This window comes from Muscardinus avellanarius (assembly GCF_963383645.1).
Source record: "Muscardinus avellanarius genome assembly, chromosome: 12".
Taxonomy (NCBI): Eukaryota; Metazoa; Chordata; class Mammalia; order Rodentia; family Gliridae; genus Muscardinus; species Muscardinus avellanarius.
Genome location: NC_137798.1, coordinates 17,395,434 through 17,418,568, shown reverse-complemented (window position 1 = coordinate 17,418,568; position 23,135 = coordinate 17,395,434). Strand labels below are relative to the sequence as shown.

The following is a 23,135-nucleotide window of genomic DNA, read 5'->3' as shown; positions in this document are numbered from 1 at the left end:
GGTTAAATGTATGCAGAAAAGTGAAAACAAACCCCACATTTTCACCCTTCACAAGAATCAATTCAAAATGGATCAGAGACTTGGAAATCAGACCAGATACCTTGCAGCTCCTTTGAACAGAGCATAGGTTTAATACTGCAACACATAGGCACAGGTAAAAACTTTCTCAACAAGGTCCCAAGGGACAAAAAACCAAGAGGTAGATCAATACCTGAAATTTCTTTAAACTGAAAAGTTTCTGTACAGCAAAGGAAATTATCAAGAACCTCAACAGAGAGCCGAAAGAATGGGAGAAAATTTTTGTCAGCTATTCCACCAATAGAGGACTAATATCTTGGGTTCTACTCCCAGTAACGCAAAAACAAACAAACAAACAAACAAACAAACAAACACACCTCAAGAACCAATACATGAGACTACATGGCATTATTTGCTATCCAAATTCAGGAACCACTTAGATCTAGAAAGCAAAGAAATAATCATAAATTGTAATTTCAGAAAAACTATAATATTCTATTATGAATTAGAAAGATATTAAAGATCTGAGTTATTTATGCAGATGAAGATCTGAAAAATAAAGTTAACAACTCAAAAAGGGAAAATCAACGTTTTTTTGGTGGTACTGGGGATTAAACCTTGGGGTATTCTACCTCCAAGCTTCACCCTTAGGCCTATTTTTTATTCTTAATTTTGAAACAAGGTCTCACTAAATTGTGCAGGGCCTAAGTAGCTGAGGCCAGCTGCAAACCTGTAATCCTTTGTCTCAGCCTCCCAATTACTGGGATTATAAGCATGCATCACGATACCTGGCTAAATATCAACTATTTGATGGACATTAAAAAAGAAAAAAAAGAAAGATGGCTGGACGTGGTGGCGCACAATTATAATCCCATGCTTGGGAGACAGAGACAGGAGGATCGCGCAGGTTCAAAGCCAGCCTCACTGGCTTAAGAGACCCTGTTTCCAAATAAAAAATATAAAATAGGTCTGGGAGTGTAGCCCAGAGGTAGAAGGGTTTCCAGGAACCCCAGTACCACCAAAAAAAAAAAAAAAGATGACTTGAATTTCGAAGAATCTACAGAGGCCCTAAGCAAGCTATAGATCTGGCTATTTTTACAAAAGAACCTCTATAATTGTGTTATATGAGTTAACCATAAGTGAAGGCTACTGTAGAGAGTCACAGTGAGGTAGGACAAAGCTTAATAAAACCACTGCTAAACCAACCTGACTGATCTGTTGCTCAATCTAAGACTTCACAAATAGGTATAATTATTACAGACTAAATTGTATTAAATAGAAGAAAAACTCTCTTCCCATATTCTTGCTTCTTTTATGAAGGTGGTAAATTACCCCCCAATTATCTCCCATGCACAAGTTCAGCAAAATGTACAAGCCACCATTACTTATAAACTTCAAAAATATTATACATAAAAACACGGGTGAATGAACTGAGTAGTGCTAAAAATAATAGTAGTACTAAAAATAAATAAATAAATAATATATTTTAGTATATTTTAGGCTATTCAATGTTTAAGGCTATTCTGAGAACTGCCTGTCATATTTTGCTCCAGAGAAAATAAATCTTACTTATTCTTATTTCTAACTGACAGCTTCAGAAGGACTAACAGAACTATGGTCACTTCAATGTAGTATAGATACATACATGTACATTTTGAAAGGGCTTTAATTTCAATCCAGTATTAGTACATTTTAGACCTTGGTCTTTTAGGAATATTCATTCTACTAAATGAAGAAAAATGCTACCGGTAAGGGTTAAAACTTTTGGTCCAAAGTAAAAGCTCTAGTCTCAAAGTACAAATGTGCATACATGCACATGCACACAGTTACTTACCTGATTGGAATGAGTAACAATTAGAGTCCTCTGTTCTGGAAAATTATGGTAGATGTTGGATATGATCTGGACTGCCACATCTGTTTTTCCTGTTCCAGGTGGGCCTACAACCTAAAAAAATAACGAACACATATCAAACATTAAGTAATCTCACTAAAAAGTGAAAATTCTAAAACTAAGAAAGTAAATAACAAAAATTTATAGAATGGACTTAATAGCATATTAGATAAGACAAAGTGGAAGAGTCAATAAAACTGAAGATTGTTCAATAGAAATTACCCAATCTGAAAAATAAACAACAACAAAAATAAAAACGAAATACTAAACAGACTCATGAATCTATGAGATAGTACCAAAAGGTCTAACATTCATGTCATTAAATTCCTAAAAGAGAAAAATACATGCAGTATAGAAAATTATATTTAAAGAAATAACATGAAAACTGAAATATGTCCTGAGAATATAGTTTGTAAGAAACTCACTTCAAATAAAAAAAGAGAAGAAAAATGATTAAAAAAAAAGTAATATCATGCAAACTCTAATCAAAAGACAGGTACAGAGGCTATATTAATATAAAAGTGGACTTTAGAACAAAGATCATTTCCAGTGATAGAGATATTACATAACAAAAAGGATCAATTAATCAAGACAACCTTGAGGTATGCACTCATATATAAAACTTCAAAATACACTGAGTAAAAATGACCAGAAATGAGCTGGGCGTGGTGGTGCACACTTGTAATCCCAGCATTTGGGAGGCTGAGACAGGAGGATTGTCATTAGTCGATAGCCTTAGCTACTTAGTGAGGCCCTTTGCAACTCAGTGAGACCCAGTTTCAAAATAAAGAATAAAAAATAGGGCTGGGAGTGTAGCTCAGAGGTAGAATGCCCCTGGGTTCCATCCCCAGTACTGAAAAAGACCAAAAATGGAAGGAGAAACAGATAAATTCTTAATTATAGAGTCATCAATACTCTTCTCTCAGTAATCAAACACCTTCTTTTCAAGTGCACATGGAAATCACCAAGACAGTTCATCTCATAGGCCATAAGATAAATCTTAGAAAATTTAAAAGCAAAATCAGCCAGGCATGGCGATGAGGACTTGTAATCCTAGCACTTGGGAGGCTGACAAAAGAGGACCACAGGTTTGAAGCCAGCCTCAGCAACTTAGTGAAGCTCTCAGCAATTTAGCAAGACCACTGTTCCAAATAAAAAATAAAACAGATCTGGGGTGTAGCCTGTAGGTAGAATATCCCTGGGTTCTATCCCCAGTACCAAAAAAACAAAACAAAATCAAAACAAACAAAAACAAACCCACTGAGAAAATCATACAAATAAATTTAAAATTGTGTGCCTACTTCTGGTCTTAATCCATGTAATGGGTGTAACTGTAATTCTTACCATAGTCAGCCCAGGCTGCATTCCAGCACGGATGGCCTCTATTTGTGTATGAGTGAATTGAATTGTATTACTGCAAATGAAAGAATAAACAAAGATTGGTTAGAAATGGAGATAAGCAACATCTGGTATAAATCTGGACAATAACCAGAAGTCTAAACATCTGTTCTGTCTCTGGCCTTGTTCTCTCAATATCTTTTAGATCTCTTTACCTTATTCCCTCCCCCTCCAATAAAAAATTATCCTGTGGAAAGACCAATTATTTACTGTTCAATATACTTAGCCCATTCCAGATATCTTTAAGCCTGCTGAAGTTCTGGTTCCTGAATATACTGCCACTTTTTCATTTATGCCACACATGCATGAGGTCTACTGCTATATGGAATACATGCTCATGAAATGTGAACTCTGCACTCAAATTAAGCTTGCTCTGACACAATTATTTCTCATAGTTCTTGAACATATTTTCTTTCTGAAATATGGTATAGATTTGCCTTAAATGCCTGAACTATTCAGCCAGCTAACAGAATAGAAAGGAAGAAGATTCAGAAGCAAAAGTATCCTAAGTTTTTAAAAGAATGAGAAATGTAAAAATATTAGTAACTCACTTCAAATAGCAAACTTAAAATAGATAATAAAATTACCGTTTGGGTTGGTTATATGGATAAGGACCCCTGTTGGGAATAACATGAGGTTCAACAATTAAAGTTTTTGCCTCTTCAGTTTCTTCTTCTTCCCCATCTGCATCTTTCCTTTTCTTTCCTTTTCCACTTCTTACTGGAAAAGTTATCCTACAAGACAAAAACTTTTGCTCACTTGTGCAATATAAGATGGTATATCTTGTATATGACACCGTATGGAAAACAGCCAGATGAGTAACACTTTTGGTCTAAGAGAACTCACTATCTGTACATAAACTGAAAAATGGAAGATTTGCGAGCATTAAAACGGGGTGTTAAAACTCTTCAGATTAGGAAGTTGTCATCCAATGAATAGGAGAATTAAAAAAATATTAAATACTTATGTTCTATGCACTGTGGATTATTTTATTCATGTCTTTCATTTAATCAGAAGACTTCAAGGGACAGGTAGCAGCTAAGATGAGTCTCAAAGAATTTAGACATTCAGAGATGGGAAGGGAGGTCACTGCTGGAAGAAAGAACAAGTAGCAGAGGTAAAGTATAAGTGGCCTCGTTTTGCTGAAGTGTGGAATACAACAGAGAAAAACAGGGGTAGACAGGCCTGTTAGGGCACTTCTGGAACATAAAATTTTAAGGCAAAGGTTCTTAGCCTGATTTTAGGCGGCAACTCTACAAAAATGCTTGTGGGAAGTCAATAGGCTTACTAAAATTGAGCTAAAAAGTCATCCTTTTTGTGTAATTCTTTGAATCTTCCTTCCCATTCTTAAAGGATAGAGAGTATAAGGTAAGGGCTAATTGGGTGATGTGTGCATGTCTGCCTCTGCCATCTTGTACTACATTAAGATGTATGACTATAAAGCACCAATAAAAAAAAAGAATAAAAATTAAAATGAAAAACTGCTAAGAAGGCTGGGTGTGGTGGTGCATGCTTGTAATTCCAATACTTGGGAGGCTGAGACAGGAGGATCACAGGTTCGAAGCCAGCCATAACTTTGCAAGGCCCTCTAGAACTTAGTGAGACTCTATTTCCAAATAAGTAAGAAAATCAGGTTGGGGGTTTAGCTCAGAGGTAAAATGCCTCTGGATTGAATCCCCAGTGCCACACACACACACACACTAAAAAACAGCTAAGTACTAAAGAGGCTAGATGGTCAGCCTTATTTAGTAAGCAAGAAGAGTAGTCAGATTTTGTAGTTAGGAAATGAATAGCTCTAACAGTAAGGCATGCAACTTACTGTAAGACAGAGAAGCAGAAAAGACACCACCATCACAAAGATTTAAGGACCCAGAGACACAGTTGACAGGAAGGACAGCCTGAAAAACTATCCTTAAAGCAGAATCTACTCTATAACAAGAGTTAGGAGAATAAACAGATTATAAAATAATGTTGAAACTTCAAGACTGAGACTAGGAGACTGATTTTGCCATTAACAGAATTAGGAAAGCACGGAGGAGCACTGATTTTAGATAATATAAAGGGCATATTTTAGGCATGCTGAATTATATTTAATAGTCAATCAGAAGCTGTGTGTTCTAATGTCTAAGTAAGAAAGAAATCCAGGCCGGGGCTAATGAGTGCTTTGCGTCTAACCCATAAGAAGGAGTTCAGGGAAGAGCAAGCAAATGTTTCAGGCATTCCATGCTAGCTCTCAAATTTTAAAACCAAAGCTCCTAAATATCCCTAAATCAAAATCCAAAATCTGAAATGCTCCTAAGTCTGAAACTTTTTGAGGACTGAAATGATACTCAAAAAGTTTTGGATTTTGGAGCATTCTGGATTTTCAGATTAGAAATGCCCATTCAGTGAAATCTATGCAAATATTCCAAAACTTGAAAAACTCTGAAATCTAAAACTTCTGGTCCCCAGCATTTAAATAAGATACTCACCTGTATTTAAAGTTTGCGAAAGCAAAAGAAAAAAACCACAACAAACCTTTTCCTAAAATCAAAGTGAAGTTTAACATCACATAGCTGTGCATATTAATTAGGAAATGTATCAATCTACACGTAAGGTTAAAAGACATATTTCTTCAGTCCAATATTACATTTATAAGGTTCTCATTAGACAATACATTTACTGGTCCCTTATAAGACATAAAGCTACTTTATTATGGTCTTAAAATAGCTTCTACACTAAAAGAAACAGATTCGAATACAATAAACTTATCCTGGTGAGTATATGATGAAGGTAGGGACTGACAAAACAAAATCCTGATATAATATTCGAAACTCACTTTAGCCAACAGTGCTGATGTTGGCCTACCAGAGATGGTCTACAGAATGCCTGCAAGGAACATATCCAGTTGGTTTTACCTGAATGGGGGTATCTGTAGAGCTGGATCATCCACAGTTACTTTAACATTGTGACCAGGAAAGCTGGCTTTGAGATGCTCAATGGAGAGAAATGTATCATTGAAATCAAGGGTGGCAATCTGATTGGGCATTTTTGAATAATGGGCACTACTTGGATCCCCATAACCTAAAATGATGTCATGCAGCCAGTCAGGTACCACACAATCAGTATTCATCAGGTTTCGAATGGTCTCCAGCACAGCCTGTCAGTAAAGCGACAGAAAAAGATTGTGTCAATAAGACATCTCAAGCATTTGCACTTCACTGGAATGCAGAGTTGGCTGCACTAATCCAGAACCCCAAGTGATTCAGGGCAAGAAGCTATTTTCTGCTGACAGGTGCTTGGCTAGACTAAACCAACAGCTGTATTTTCAGCTGATATCATACCCTGAGTTAAACAAAAGACCAAACTTAGCAAGAACAGTTTATCCATTAAGAAGCAGAATGACAGAGATGAGTTTACCACTTGACTCCTATTGAGTAGGATGAAAATCAGACTCACATCAACCCAGTAGCATAAAACCATTCTAGAACAAACCCTTAAAAAGAGTTTCCTCTCAGAAACTCCTGGGTCTTTTCCTGTTACATCCCACAGTTCTTCAATGCTAAAAGCACACACAACCACATTAATGTAAGCCTCAATTGTGAAAAACAGTTTAGAAATATATATACATACACACACACACACACACACACACACACACACACACACACACATATATAATCACCCACTACTGAAGATGGAACCCAGGGGCAATCTACCTCTGAGGTATACCCCAGCCCCATTTTTTTTAATTCTTTATTTTAAAACAGGGTCTCACTGAGCTGCAAAGGGCCTCACTAAATAATAGCTAAGGCTATCTGCGAACCATGATCTTCCTGTCTCAGCCTTCCAAATGCTGGGGCGCCACCACACCTGGGTTTTATAATTTAGAAGTATTAATGTCAGCATGTTGAGTACTAAAAAAACCCAAAAACTACAGCAAACAATTATAAAAATGAACAAAATTTCAAATAAAAATTCAAAATAAAAGAATTAGGACTATAATAAAAGGCTATTATAGTAGTTAACATATATAAAGGGAAATTACCAAAGCCAAGGCAGTGAAGTGATTTTTTGGATAGTCTTAAGACTTCAACAAAGTAATCCAACATCAGGAAATTAGAGGGTTGTTAACTGTAAAGAATAAAATAACCCAAAAACAAATCAACTAATTTTTTAAAATCATAATGACATACATCCATTAAAAAAACCCCACACAGAGCCGGGCATGGTGGCGCACGTTTGTAATCCCAGCATTTGGGAGGCTGAGACCTGGAGGATCGTGGTTCGTAGACAGTGAGGCCCTCTGCAACTCTGTGAGACCTGGTTTCAAAATAAAGAATAAAAAATAGGGCAGGGGGTGTAGCTCAGAGGTCAAATACCCCTGGGTTCCATCCCCAGACCCACACACAAAACACACACACACACACACACACACACAGGATAGTATATGTTAATCACATTGCAATTATCATTACCTGAAATTCGCTGTTTCAGATACTTGGCTACTTGTCATTTTTTTAATACCCTCTAAAATATGATTTCAGAAGAGCAGGTACCTAGCAGTTTAGATTTGGGATGGGTGACCGGGCATGGTGGCAATGCTTGTAATCCCAGTGGCTTGGGAGGCTGAGGCAGGAGGGTTGCACAGGTTCATAGCCAGCCTCAGCTACTTAGTGAGGCTCTCAGCAACTTAGTGAGACCCTGTTTCCAAATGAAATATAAAACAGGGCTGGGACTATAGCCCGGAGCCCCTGGGTTCCACCCCTTAGTACCACCAACAAAAAAAACAAAAAAAGATATATATATATATATAGAATGGGTGAACAGATGAATAGAAATGCAAAGCAGCAAAACGTGGCAAGCAGTACAGCATATTACAAAATACAGTGGGAACACAGTTCATGGCTGATGAAAGAGATGGAAGCAGAGGACACTTAACATTAGGAAAGATTTCATGGAGAAGGTGGCATCTCAATTAAGCTCAAGTAAAGAATTTCTGAAGTATTCTGATTTAATCACTAATGGAAAGTCACAGAAATGTGTGTTTTTTTTTTGTTTTTTTGTTTTTTTGTGGGTCTGGGGATGGAACCCAGGGGCATTCAACCTCCGAGCTACACTCCCTGCCCTATTTTTTATTCTTTATTTTAAAACAGGGTCTCACTGAGTTGCAGAGGGCCTCACTAAGTAGCTAAGGCTGTCCGCGAACCGTGATCCTCCGGTCTCAGCCTCCCAAATGCTGGGATTACAAGCATGTGCCACCACGCCCAGCTTCACAGAAATGTTTTAAAAAGTAAAGTAAAATGATCAGGGTTTGCTAGTAGAAAAAAATGTATGGAAAACAGGTGACTGACTATGAGGAGAGTAGGAAAGAGAAAGAGGAAGCTATTCCAACAGTCCATGTAAGAAGTGAAGTGTTCACATTAGAACAGGATACAGGAACAGGAAAAGAGAGAAAGAAAAAGAGATGCTGCCCAGGTACACAAGAAAACACCAAAGAAAAGAAAGGCACACTCTTCCTTTCCCCAAACAGGCAAGTGAATTACTCCTCTCCTTCTTGAGCCAGAACCTGAATGTCTCCTTTGAACACCCACGACACAGGGCACTGTTCTAAAAGCTTCTGACACTTTACTTTTTTTGTTTTTCTGGTACTGGGGATGGAACCTAGGGGCATTCTACCTCTTAGCTACACACCCAGCCCTACTTTCTATTTTGAGATAAGGTCCAAGTTGCTGAGGCTCACCTCAAACCTGCAATCCTGCCTCAGCCTCGCAAATACTTGGATAACAGAGGTGCGCCAGCTTCTTTTGACATCTTTTAAATCTTTCGTGATAGTTATCTGTTCATACTTCTAACTTCCTTTCCCTTATTGTTAGTAAGCTCCCTAAAGGTATAAGCTTTGTCTTATTCATCTTTATCAGCCCTAAATATGAGAATAAGATGGCCAAATAAGTGAATAGAGGAAAGATTTTTGTAGCTTTTAGTGATATATCCGCCAAAAAAAAGCAAGAAAGGAGGCTGAATTTTAGAATAAAAACTACATTATATATATATATATATATATATATATATATATATATATATATATATATATATAAAATTTTTTTTTTTTCAGTATGGTGCTGGGGATTGAACCCAGGGACATTCTACTTCTGAACTACACCCCCAGCCCAATTTTTTGTTCTTTACTTTGAAACAAGGTCTCACTAATTTGCAGAAGGCCTCACTCCCGGATCCTCCTATCTAGACCTCCCAAGTACTAGGATTACAAGTGTGCTCACCATGTCCAACTATATTTAAAAAATTTAAGTCCCTTAAAAGGAAAAAATAGATAAATTTCCTTAAGATTAACTAACATTAGTACTTTTGGTTATATAGTCAAAATATTACCTTGAAGTTATTTTCCTTTGGTTTTCTCCTCATTATTATATTGAAGGTTTCATACACATCTTCGGCTCCATTTTGTATAGTACTGGTCATATCCTGTTGATACTGATTTGGATCCAAAAATACTCTAAATGTTCTTGATTCTCCTCTAAGATTGGGTCTGGGTTCAGGTCCTGGACATTTAAAAAAGTTTATTAAGTAATGTCTTCTACGCATCCACCTCAAATCCCAAGAAGCTGAAAGAAAGCCTTTTCTCCTTTCTGTAGATTCTCAGGAACTCTTCCAACTCATGTAATATTTATGATACAGTGTCATGAGCTATAACTATTTGGATATGTCCTCAACTAAAATTGGGGCTCATAGAATGCAAAGACCTTACCTTTACTTTTGTCACTCTCTCATAGCTCCTATGAGGGCCTATACTTCAGAATTTAAGACACCATTTTTCTATTCTTTAATTTGCCAAAGCTTGATCACTCTTTCAGCCTTCTACACTCTGCCTAGTATCAGCAGCATGAAAGGAAATTTCACATACACATATTATGTGGTACTAATGAAAGCCCAGAGGCTTTCTCTTATTCCTTCGCTTTCTCTTCTCTTTTGGGGTCTTAGACTTCCAACTCTGGTCCCATTATTTAAGCCTCTGTTATTTTGTCCAGCCTCCATTTCCTTCTCCTATTTCCTTTTATTCTGAAGATAAACAGCTGAATCATCAACAATTCAGCAATGGTATAATCTTAAAATCACAGGTGGTAGAAGCTGATTCAATTTTTTTTTTGGGGGTGGGGGTGGTACTGGGGTTCCTGGAAGCTCTTCTACCTCCAGACTACACTCCCAGACCTATTTTATATTTTTTTATTTGGAAACAGGGTCTCTAAAGCCAGTGAGGCTGGCTCCGAACCAGCGCAATCCTCCTGTCTCCACCTCCCAAGCACGGGGATTACAAGCGTGCGCCACCACGCCCGGTGAAGCTGATTCAATTTTTAAGGCAAGTTTAGCAACCCAAGTGTAAAATAAGCTCTAGCCATAGATGCACTCATTTGGTATGTATTTTCATAAAGGAAGTCAGGATAACAGAAAGAATTTCAAAGGAATAGTGAGTGATAAGCATAGGATTTCAAGAGCTGATTAACCCTGTAGGCAGTTTTTTTTTAATCTTTCAAAATGGTAATTTTTACTTCTTATTAAACTATGCAAAACTATATTTTACATTGATTTTTTAAAATAGTTTATGTTATGCTTTTATTGGTGCATTTCAGTCTCACTGAGCAGTTTTTAAATGGGGATAACACTGGCATCTCAGGCAGGCCAATTCCTTCTGTAAGACAGTTCTGTTTGAATGCTTCGCATTTCCAGACCACACATACAAAATGCAAATAGCTTGTCTTTAGCCACCTTTACTCTGGTCACTTGACAGTCCAAACATCACCATACATTTGTAAATGCAGAGCAGTACTGTTTCTAGTTGAAAACCACTGCTATAACAAATAAAGCCAGTAAGCTTAAGAGGAAAAAAATTAGGTATATCACTAAACCCAAGTGTTTTAGAGGCTCCCCCCCCAAAATGTTAAAAAGTATTATAAAAGGTAATTTTTAAGTAAATCTGATTTCAAAAGGTACTGTATTTTTTAATATCTAACATAGAAGCTTTTAAAAATATTTAGTTGACATAAAATAATTGTGCATTTTTATGGGGTATGATGAGATAGCTCAACACATCTAACATAGCAATTCTGAACCATATTGCCTATTTCTAAAACTGTAAAGCAGATATCTTATACATCTTTTATTCGGTAATCCTTTGTGTTGATTATATAAAACAACTAAAAATTTTACCTAGCCAGCAAAAAAAGGGGCAAAGAAATTTATTATTCTGTACACACACTCAAATATATAGATCACTGTACCATCTTCAATGACACGTCCTTTATCATCCAGCATGCCCTGGATTTCACAGCCTCTGACATAAACCAGGCCAACCTGCTCAATGAAAGGTCTCCTCCGGTCAAACTTAGTACCATAAGGTTTTGTGGGACGCACAGTAATTAAAAAGCATACATCATGTTTACGAAGACCTAGTAAAACATGAAGACATTTTCATTTGTTAGAATTTCACTGTTTAGCCTTTTGCTAGCAAATTGTAAACCTCTTATCATGAGTGACCAATGATTAAAATGGCATTGTAACACAATTACAGGTTTTCCTATCATCTTTAATACTCCATATTTCATAGCTGTAATTATGACAAAACCCTTTTATATTAAAATTAGAATCTTTTATGTCATGAATTCATTACTGAATAAGCCTTCCAAGTCATGCTACAGCTCCAAAATTGGATGCTCGTCATCATTCTTATTTTTAACATTCTTATTAAGTAACCAAAAATATGGCTGGCATATAATTAATCTATATCATATTAAGCAGATTTCTAACATCAGTTTAAGTTATCTATCAGTGTCATTCCAACCACAGCCTAACTGTATTGTACTAAAACAGGTCAATTCAAGAATAATTCATCAAAGCACAAAGTGTTGTTTACAGACAACATCCTGAGAAATACACACACACACACACACACACACACACACACACACACACACACGATGAAGTATTCTTGAATATACATATATTCATCTGTGTGTGTGTGTGTGTGTGTGTGTGTGTGTGTGTGTGTGTGTGTGTGTAGAGTTTCAGCTGGCAAATAGTGAAAGTTTTTTAAGTGAATGTCCAGGAATAGACTTGTGTCCAAGCCTGAAACTTCTCAGTCATCAAATCAAATAATGGACTCAACTGACTTCCCAATTCTCTTAAAAGTATAGATACTGAAAGACAAAAAACACTAAAATTACTCCTTACAGCATGTGTAATTTCACACTGCTTAATCTTCACTTTTTTCTGATTAATTCTTGATATCTATTATGATACAAATGTAAATTTAAATAATCTTGCTTACACGCTTGGCCACAAGATGCACAAGTAAATTAAACAAGCAATGTGAATGTGTGACTACATGTACTAGAGCCACTGTGGATTGTTTTCCTCTGCGCGTGTTTAAGTATGGGGAAAGCTAAAAATACCACAAATTGATACTGACATCCTAGGTAAAGAACAAGAAAGGGGATGAGAACTAAGGGAACTATTGTATATAGCTTGCATTACTTTTAATCTGCACAACTCATCAAAACTTCTAAGCTTCAGGGTCAAAGAAGTGGCCGCAGAGCCAAAGAGCCCGTCCTGAAAAATGACTCCCAATATAGGAGTCAATTTCTAGCATTACTGAGGGATGACCAACTGTTTCCCCCAAAAGCAGATCATTCTACCGTGAGACATCTTAGATCCCCATTTTTAAAAACCTATATAACAATGAGCTCAACTATATGTTTTCCCAGTCATTTGTATCCACCCCCTCATAGCTGTGCTATCTGGAGCAAAACTCAATATTCCTGCTCATTAATTTTGTTTCCTTAATTTTAAATGGAGCTAATGGAGAAGAGAAGAACCTGAGTTTCAAATCTTAAAGGGACAAGAGGAATGTTTTATAATTTTAGTTAAAAACTTTCTAAATTATTCTCAATTTTGTAAACCTGTCATTTATTTTACTAAATGCTTATAAATGATCTTTTTAGATTTTTAAGCATTACTATTTATGGGGGTACCCCAATAAGTAACTTTGGTTTATTATCCGCTATATGACACAGTGTTTAATATTTTCTCATGTTTCAAGGAGTAATAAGTACAAGACTTTCTTCAGCAACTTAATCTCTTTTCAAGGTCCAGCACGAATAAAGCTGTACATTATTTTAGATGTACACTGCAACAGACTGGAACTCTTATGAAGGATACAGGAGTCACAAAGACAATCTGTCCAAACTGTATCTACTAGATTAGCCATTTGTTAAACATTTAGCCAGCTTCATCACTGGATTCTTTCAGAGTTCCTTGACAAATATATCACATGCTCAGTATGGTTATAGCTATGTTTGGAGAAATAATTTCTGAAAACTGATCCATTAAGGGACTATCCCTTTCCTTCTGGTATGCAGAGAAGACAGCAGGAGATTAAACCTACTGGGTACTATTTCTTACAACAGGGCAGCAAGCAAGAGCACTCACAGACAGCTGGGGGAAATATAAAGGTACCAATTAAAAACCAGCTCATGCTCCACTTTTGACACAAGTGTTAGTGATGTTTTAAGTCTTCTGACTTAGTAACTTTGAACATTATCTGAAGAAAATTTTTGAAGAACATTTCTGAAGAAAATCATAACACAAAACTCTCATCCCTAAAATCCTGCCTGGTCAAAACTAGGAAAAATAACTGGCTTAATTTCTCTGCAACTGTTATATACTCTAGAGTAAATCTGATTTCACTGACTCTTTTTCTGACTTCTTCCCTTTGATGAAAATACACTATTATTTATTTTTTACCTGTTTTACTATGTTCCTTCTCCCTCAAATTCTTTTTTGATTTTTATTCCCCATAAGGTATATGTATCCCTATACTTTTCACTTGGTTGTTTTATCTTTTGAAGATACCAATTTTCCTTATTCTACATATATGTGCAAATTACATATGGGTTTTCTCTCTTTGTTTAGTAAACACTAATGATTTTTGTTTTAGTATCAGTCCTACAAATCCATAAATACTATCTTATTTATCTTATGCTTTAAAATGTTCTCCTCTCAGCTTTATAGATGGTTATCTTTCAAAACACTTTGAAACATGTGATCTTATTACTTTTATTTAAATATCCTTGAATGATCCTTGGTAGTCTTGGTAATCTGAAAGACAACTACCATTCTTTAAATCAAATTTCAAGGTAAGTTTAAGAAAAGTTTAAAAGGACAATATTTAGTAATGTACTCTGCTAATGTAATTGCAAAATTTACAAACTGAAAAGGTGAAAGGTAACTTGACTTTTTTTTCTTTGTGGTACTGGGGATAGAACCGAGGAGCATTATACCTTCAAGCTACACCCCCAGCCCTATTTTTTTTTTTTTTAATTCTTTATTCGGAAACAAAGTCTCACTAAGTTGCAGAGGGCCTCACTAAGTAGCTGAGGCTGTCTGAGAACATGTGATCCTTCTGTATCAGCCTCCCAAGTACTGGGATTACAAGCGTGTGCCACCACGCCCAGTAGTAACTCCACTTTTTGAAACACAAAATTACCTTCCCATTCATCTTTGATGTGATCTCGAACGTTCAGATTGATGGTAACATCTGCACGTACTCGGGTTGGCCAGTTTTCACCAATGTTGGGTTTGGCAACCTCAACTACAGTGAAAGCCACAATGGGCTGGGCCATTCGCGCCCAACCACCAAACACTACACCACCGTATTCAGACTGCCTGAAAAACAGAGAAGTAGATGATTACTCAAAGAAAAATTAACTTTTCTCCAACTTCTAGATATATAAAGCTACTAACAGTATGTGTTTAGCTAGTATTTAATTCCTAACATTAGCAACCCTAACTAAATTTAAAAGAAAATCTAAGCCTCAATATATAATAAGTATATATGATAGTATGAAGTAGGCAAACATAGGCCAGGATTAAAAGGGAAGTAGAAGAACAGCCCCTCACCTCTGCAAAAAACATAACATTATAAATAGAGCTTTCTGGGAGGTGAGTCATCTTATCAAAAAGATAAATAATCCAGTACGATTTTATCTCTGCTTTATTAAGGTGTAACTGACAACAAACTATACATATTTAGGAATATATAATACTTTGATATATACAGTAATATCATCAAAATCAAGCTAATCAACATGTCACCATAGGTACCATTTGTTAGCACTATGAGAACACTTCCAGCAAATCTCAAGTACAGAATACACTATTATTAACTATAATAACAATACAACAGTAAGTCTCTAGAACTTCTGTATCCCATCTTCCCTGCCACTGATTCCCTGACAGCTACCCTTCCACTCTTGTTTCTGAGTTCAAGGTTTTTAGGTTCCAAATGCTGTATTTATCTTTCCGCATCTGGCTTATTTCACTTAGTATAATGCATTCCAAGTTCATCCATGTTGTAAAAACAAATGTAGGACATCCTTCTTTTTTAAGGTTGAATAATATTTACACTTTCTTTATTCATCCATCCCTTGATGGACAAAGGTTGTTTCCGTATCTCATCTATCATGAACACAAGAGTGCAGCTATCTCTTCAGGAGTGTAATGCTTCCAGCTTTGGTCTCTTTGACCAAGATTGCTTTAGCTATTCAGGATCTTTTTACATTACTAATTTGCATTCTTTTATTTCAGCATGAAGAACTCCCCTTAGCATTTCTTTACGGCGGGTGTAGCAGTGATGAACACGCTCAGCCTTTGTCTTTATCCCGCCTTCATTTCTATAGGACAACTTTAGTTAGCTTTACTTTGTATTCTTATCCTTTTCCCCTTATCATCAATTGTTAATACTTTTATTTTCTGTACTTTAAACAAGCAAATGGTAATCACAAAATGCCTCTTTTAGGGCATAACATTGAAATCTTTAAAAACCATCCCAATAGATTAGAAAAAGAAATAAGCTATGTTCAATAGCTAGAACCACTAACATCTGAATACCCATTCTTTCTTACACTAGTCCAACTTGTGCTTTAGTTTTTACATTAAATAGTATATTTGAGAAATCTGTAAAATAAAAACTGTGGCAGCACTTTTAAGGTTGGAAAGCACTGCTAAATATGGCATGCTAACAAAAATAAACTACATGAGATATAAAGTCTTTATGTCACAAAGTTTTAGAACATAACACTGAAAAGAAAAACTAATTAAAAATAAAAACCTCAGTAATCCAATGACTTGATTACAGTGAGAAAATGCCTTATAAAATAGCTTGCTATTATTCCCTCCATTTTTATAGTTTTATTATGATTAGCTTATGATAAATATTTATGATATCGTTTACATGTTATAAAATCCATTTATTGTAAATGTATAAAATCAAAGGCTTTTAGCTAATTAACAAAAATGTGCATCTACCACCACAAGCCAATCTTAGAATATATCTATCATCCTTAAAAAAGATCTACCTTGTTCAACTGCCATCAATCCTTATTCCCACCCCAGGGAACTGCTTATCTACCTCCTTATTCCTTTTTCTTATAAAATCTACTTGAAACACAGAAAACTACAAGTATGAATATCTGCCCCTGACAGCACATCCTCTGTGATGGCAGTGCAGTGACTCCAGCAGCCTGAAAACATCAAACAGGTAATGAGTAAACATGCCTCTGCTACTTCTCCACCTTCAAGACACATAAATACAGAGAACGTGGCCCGTTAAAACCTCATCACTTTTACAGTTTTCAAAGATGGGGATCAGGAATGAAAAATTTCAAAAAATTAATTATTATAAATGTGAATGAATTAACTCCAAAAAAGTGCTACTTTCTCCCATAAAATGATATAACTTAAAAAATTTTTCCTCTATAAATAAACCATAGGTACTATAAATATTTTTGCCCTTGACATTTAAATAAAATATAAGAGAATTTTATTTATTGAACTGCTAGTCAGTAAACTATTTTGAAAAATAACCCAAATTAAGGTCTGAATCTAAACATATAAACTCAAGGTAACCATAAATTGTAAGGAATTTTTCTGATCAAGCACTCCCACGGAATCCAAACAATGGGCAATGATTTCAGCAAAGCAGTGGGCAGGGATGATCAGCCAGTGGGTATACAAATTTCATAGTACTAGCCTACTTACTGACTCAACTGATTATTAAGTCAAAAATACTTTGTGTTGTGTTTTATAGTCTCACCCAGAATAACTTTCTACATAATAATTTATTAAAAAATAGAACTATGCATATAAGAAAATATGGAAGTAAAAAAATAGATCATAATCACAGTGTCCAGAGTAGCTCTCTGTAATTAGTAAAGAGAGAAGTCTGGAATATACCTGAATCAGTTGCATTAAAAAATGTTCAGCTTTTCAGCCAGGTATGGTGGCACAAGCCTATAATCTCAGTACTTGGGAGGCTGAGACAGGAGGATCGCAGGTTGGAGGACAGCCTCAACAAGTAGTGAGACTCTGAGCCATCTAGTGAGACCTTGTTTCCAAATAAGAAATAAAATTGGACTGAGGGTGTAGGTCAAAGATAGAATGCCCCTGGTTCAATCCCCAGTATCACACACACACACAAGTTCAGCTTTTCAGTATAACTGCATACCCACACATGACACGACTATAGGGTAGTGAAATTCGTTTCACAGACTTAATTTTACTCATTAGCAACGACTTGTGATATGTGTAACTTATGTCCATCAAACTAGTTCATACTTAGGAAGAAATAGTAAATGGAGAACATTTATGCAAAGTCGGTCACATCTGAAACAGCAAAATTAATCTTCAGAAATCTCACACTGAAGAATCTAACCACAACTGGAATGAAGAGCTTTTCTAAAGGAATTCCAAACATGAGCTAGCAGGTGAGGAGTCAAGTTTAAACAGAAGAGTTCCTCAAATAACGAGACCGACTACTCGCCTGGTCCTAGAGTAAACCCTGATGATTCAGCCTCTTCAAGTTAATCCATGGGCTGTGGGGCCAGCAACCCCTCACCCTGGCCAGTTCCCACGGGGATGCAGAGTGAAACGACTGGCCACGGTCTCACTGGGGAAAAGGAAGAGCCTTTATTCTAAGCTTTATCCAGGACTTAAACCATCTATCCTCCCATAGTACGGAACCGCCAGACAACAGATACCCTTCACTTTTTACCCTATTACGAATGTTCGACTTACTCTTGTCTACATTTCTTGCTAAACAACCCTAAAAAAGACAACGTATCCTACTTTATCCCCAGTTTCCCAGCTCTACCTCTAAGTACTCAGGTTTGTAGTTTCCATTTTAGCACTTCTGATGTATTGAATTTACATTACACAATTTCCCAAAGATTAAATTTCTCCTATTTTGGAAGGCACCTTGGTACCAGAAATACATTTTTAAAATCCACTTACGAGGTTTCAACACCTGATCTTAGCCAAAAGGTCAAGAAGCAGTAACACTTATGAGGTTTCTGACGGAAGTATACCAGTCACTGTATATATCTATATACAGTACCAATGTACTAACCATGGCTTCATTCTGCTGACACTGTCCTCGATGTCCTGCCTAATTTCATAAGTTGATTCTAAGCGGAAAAGGTTAAAATTCCTCAGGAGGTAGTCATGAAGAGTCAAAAACTGCAAATTCAACTTGGGAAGAGCAAGACAACCTGAAATGGAACAGCCATATTTGAATTATTCTCTTAATCAGTCATCTCTTCTATTTATTAAAAAAAAAAACCAAAAATTTGATAAGAATCTAATGGTGTCTGAAATGTAGTACACTGGACAACATCTTATCTTTATTTTTATAGAAACTGAAACCAGGCTAAAAAATGTTAATTAAAAACTGGGGTAAAATATTAATTTTTTAATAAATGTAATCTGCATATCAGAAACTCATATACAAATAGTGTTTCTTAAAAATATTAGATGATATTGAACACTAACAGAGCCTCAAGTTTTATAAAGTCTTCCTTTATCACCTAACTTATATTTGCCAATTCTTGAAGCAAGTAATGTTACAATAACCTTAGTCCATGACAAAATTAGCCATTAAAACTGAGTAAGTACATTTCATTGCATAAATAGATGTCTAGTGATCACTACTATACTCTGAATTCGCCTTTTGGCTAAACTTCAGGGAAAAGCATTGCTCATTTACTATTCCAGACTTCCTATTCTCTTTGTTAAGAAATAGTACTTTTCCCCATTATCTTTATTTATTTTCTTTCTCTATCTTTTCTTTAAATTTTCTTATTGGTGCACTGTAGTCATACATCTCAATGGAGTACAAGATGGTAGAAGCATATATGCACACATAATTTTTCCATTATCTTTACATAACACTATTTTTCTTGGATAATAAGTGACCAAGCACTCTACAGCATTATCAAAAAAGTTAAAAAAAAAAATCGAAAGCCTGTCTTACTGGCAAATCATAGTTGTGTTACCCTTATCCATACTGTCAAAGCTATTAAAGAAAATACTTAAAGCTGGGTGTCCTGATACACACTCCTAATCCCAGTACTTGGGAGGCTGAAACAGGAGACTCCCAGGTCCAAGGCCAGCCTCAGCGACGCAGCAGGACTCTCAGCAGCCTGGTGAGGCCTCGTCCCAGAACAAGAATAGAAAGAGATGAGGGTGTGACTCGGAGGCAGAATGCCCCTGGCTTCAATCCCCACCCCACAAACTTAAAGAAACACCGATGTACAAAAATTCACTTCGTTTATATTATTAAATTCTGACCTATAATCTAACTCAATTTTTTTCAGTTCAGAGTCTGAAAAAAAAGCATCCCTTTGGACAGCATGTTTTAATAAAAAAAAAAAAAGAATTAAAATGTTACCATCTCAGTGAAGGGTGATATTTAAATGGCAACTCTCACTGAATTCATGAATTTAGGTGTTAAGTATCAGTGGCTACTGATATCCCTCCCCAAAGAGACAAGCCTGCTAATGAAATTCACCCCCATCAAGAATCTTGCCAAAGAAGAACCTCGGCCTGACCAAATCTCTGCATCCAGGCGAGAAACAGTAAGAAAAGTGAAGGGCAGAGGAACATACTATCGACCAAGAGTATTCAACCTGAAAAACCTGACTATGGGAAACTGCAGGCCAAACAACCCAGATTCTTCAACAGAAGGAAAGAAAAGGATACAGGGGGATACATGCCAGAGAAGTAAAGACGACTTGAAGAATAAGACCTTGCAATCACCTTGTTAGCTCTGCAGAACTCTCCCAGGTGCCCTTTCCTACTTAGAGCTTCTTCTTTTCATCTGAAGGTAACCATTTCCTGATTTTTATAGTAACCACAATCTCAAATCTCTGTAAAGTTTAATCACCTAGGAAGGTATCCCTAGATACAAGAAACTAACACAATAACCACTGTAAGAATATAAAGATATTAAGACTTTCTATTCTGAACTATAGTACACTTTTAGCACACTGGTCTCACTAGAGTTATGCCTTCAGCATATGATTCTAAAGTAATTTTTTAAAATATATATACCAATACTTATATTTGTGATGTTTTTAAAAAGTTACATTTCTGAGCTGGGCGTGGTGGCGCACGCTTGTAATCCTAGTACTTGGGAAGCTGAGACAGGAGGAGTGCAGATTTGCAGCCAGCCTCAGCTACTTAGTGAGGCCCTCCACAACTCAGTGAGACCCTGTTTCAAAATAAAGAATAAAAAGTAGGGCTGGGGTATAGCTCAAAGATAGAATGCCATTGGGTTCTATCTCCAGCACTGGAAAAAAAATCAGAAAAAAGTTACATTTCTTCAAATAAAGATGACACTGTTAAAAAAAACTTACTGAAATTTCTTTTGAAATAAAATGAAAGAATTTACTTCTACAAATAGTTGTGGCAAATTCTCATCCTGAGCAAAAACCGGCAGGTAAACAAATCGAGCAATATCACTTTAGAGCTTTTTTTGTGTGTGTGGCATTGGGGATTAAACCCAGAGGCATTCTACTTCTGAGCTACACCTTCAGCCCTATTTTCCATTCTTTATTTTGAAACAGAGCCTAAGTTGCAGAGGGCTTCACTAAGTAGCTGAGGCTGGCCGCGAACCCAGATCCTCCTGTCTCAGCCTCCCAAGTACTAAGGATTACAAGCATATGCCACCTCGCCCAGCTTGGATCTTTCAAAACTAAGGGTTTGTTATCAACTAATGACAAAGTCTTTTTGGTGGCCATTATTTAGCTCTAGAAAGAATTCAAATAAGTCTCTAAAAAGGGATTTGAGAAATAAAGCTCTATCAAATATAACAAATGAGTATTATAAAGTATAATGAGAGCTATACTTCCTGCATTAAGTCTCCGTAATACATTATTTTATGGTTTTATGGTCATGCTTTTTACAAGGTACAGTCAAATTTAATAAAAATCTAGTACTACAAAAAACTAAGTAATTTCTAGTTTCTAACATTGAACTTCAAGGTACTAAAATTATTATAATGCACAGAGAAGACTGAATACGTTTTCAATCACAGGTGGTAAATTTTAAGTTATTTCATGTTTTACTTGAATCCTGTATTGCTTCACCATACCTTCCCCAGAATAGTACTCAGTTGGAACAATATTTTCATCCCATATGATTTTCTCAGTTGGATACAGAGGCATCTGATTCAACTGCTGGATCTGAGAAATCCTACGTTCATGTCGAGATACCTAAGAGAAAGGAAATAGGTTTATGCAGAAATGAAAACCATTTTGTTCAATCAAAATAATATATTGATAAATTTACCATTAAGTATGGAATGAGAAGTCCTTTCAATAATTGTAGCACTTTAACAAGATAGGTTTTTTCTTTTGCCCGTTGTTTCCATTAAATGAAAGGGGAAGAGGTATCAATAGTGATGAGCTACTGTATTCACCCAAGTTCAAATCCCAACTCATTTATGAGCAGTGTAAAAACTAATCAAATAACACAATAAAAAACCGGGCAATTTGCTGGATGTGGTGGCGCATGCTTGTAATTCCAGCACTTGGGAGGCTGAGACAGAAGGATTGCAGGTTCGTGGTCAGCCTCAGCTACTTAGCAAGGCCCTCCACAACTTAATAAGACCCTGTCTCAAAATAAAAAATAAAAATAAAAAAAATTGGGCTGGGGGATATAGCTAAAAGGTAGAATACACCTGGGTTCAATCCACAGTACCACAAAAAATAAAAAAAAAAAAAAATAAGAAGTTCAAATGATGACGGTTAGGTCATTATTTGAAAAAGTGAAAACTGCCAACAACCTAATATTGAGTAGTGGAAAATAGTAAAATACTTATCCGTTTTTATAAATTATTATATTAAAGTTTTAAAAAGTTACATCAAGGCTGGGTGCAGTGGCACACAGCATGTAATCCTGGTATTTGAGAGGCTGAGATAAGCGACCACAGGTTCCAGAACAGTCTGGGCAATGTAGCAAGACCTTTAGCAAGTTAGTGAGATTCTGTTTCAAAATAAAAAATAAAAAGGGCTAGGGGTGTTGCTCAGGGGTAAAATGCCCCAGGGTTGAATCCTTAGTACCAAAACAAAAAACAACAAAAAAAGTACATCTTAACTAACAGGCTAAACCCAAAATAATAAATAAAAAAGGCAAAACCATATATCACAGTGCAATTAAGTTTTAAAAATATACACAAAATTTGATTTCTACATATTTTGTTCTGAAGCTACTTAAATTTTGATCTATACATTTTTCTACTACTAAAATGGGTGTGATGGTGCACGCTTATAATCCCTGTGCTTCGAGGCAGAGACAGGAGGATTGCGCAGGTTCGAAGCCATCCTTGCTGGCTTATCCGAGACCCTGTTTCCAAATAAAAATATAAAATAGGTCTGGGAGTGTAGCCCGGAGGTAGAAGGGTTTCCAGGAACCCAAGTACCACCACCAAAACAAAACAGAA

At 36.2% G+C, this 23,135-nt stretch overlaps 1 protein-coding gene across 1 annotated transcript in view; it reads right to left on the bottom strand.

Moving 5' to 3' along the window:
- AQR (aquarius intron-binding spliceosomal factor) overlaps positions 1-23,135 on the bottom strand; it is a gene marked incomplete at both ends in the record, with an annotated part of 102,278 nt that overhangs the window by 35,779 nt on the left and 43,364 nt on the right. The window contains 9 exons of the mRNA XM_080707045.1: positions 1,853-1,963; positions 3,254-3,323; positions 3,895-4,041; positions 6,205-6,446; positions 9,677-9,846; positions 11,581-11,748; positions 14,844-15,018; positions 18,758-18,903; positions 21,786-21,906. Of these exons, the coding sequence (XP_080563171.1) occupies positions 1,853-1,963; positions 3,254-3,323; positions 3,895-4,041; positions 6,205-6,446; positions 9,677-9,846; positions 11,581-11,748; positions 14,844-15,018; positions 18,758-18,903; positions 21,786-21,906 (1,350 nt within the window). The remainder of the gene's footprint in view (positions 1-1,852; positions 1,964-3,253; positions 3,324-3,894; positions 4,042-6,204; positions 6,447-9,676; positions 9,847-11,580; positions 11,749-14,843; positions 15,019-18,757; positions 18,904-21,785; positions 21,907-23,135) is intronic.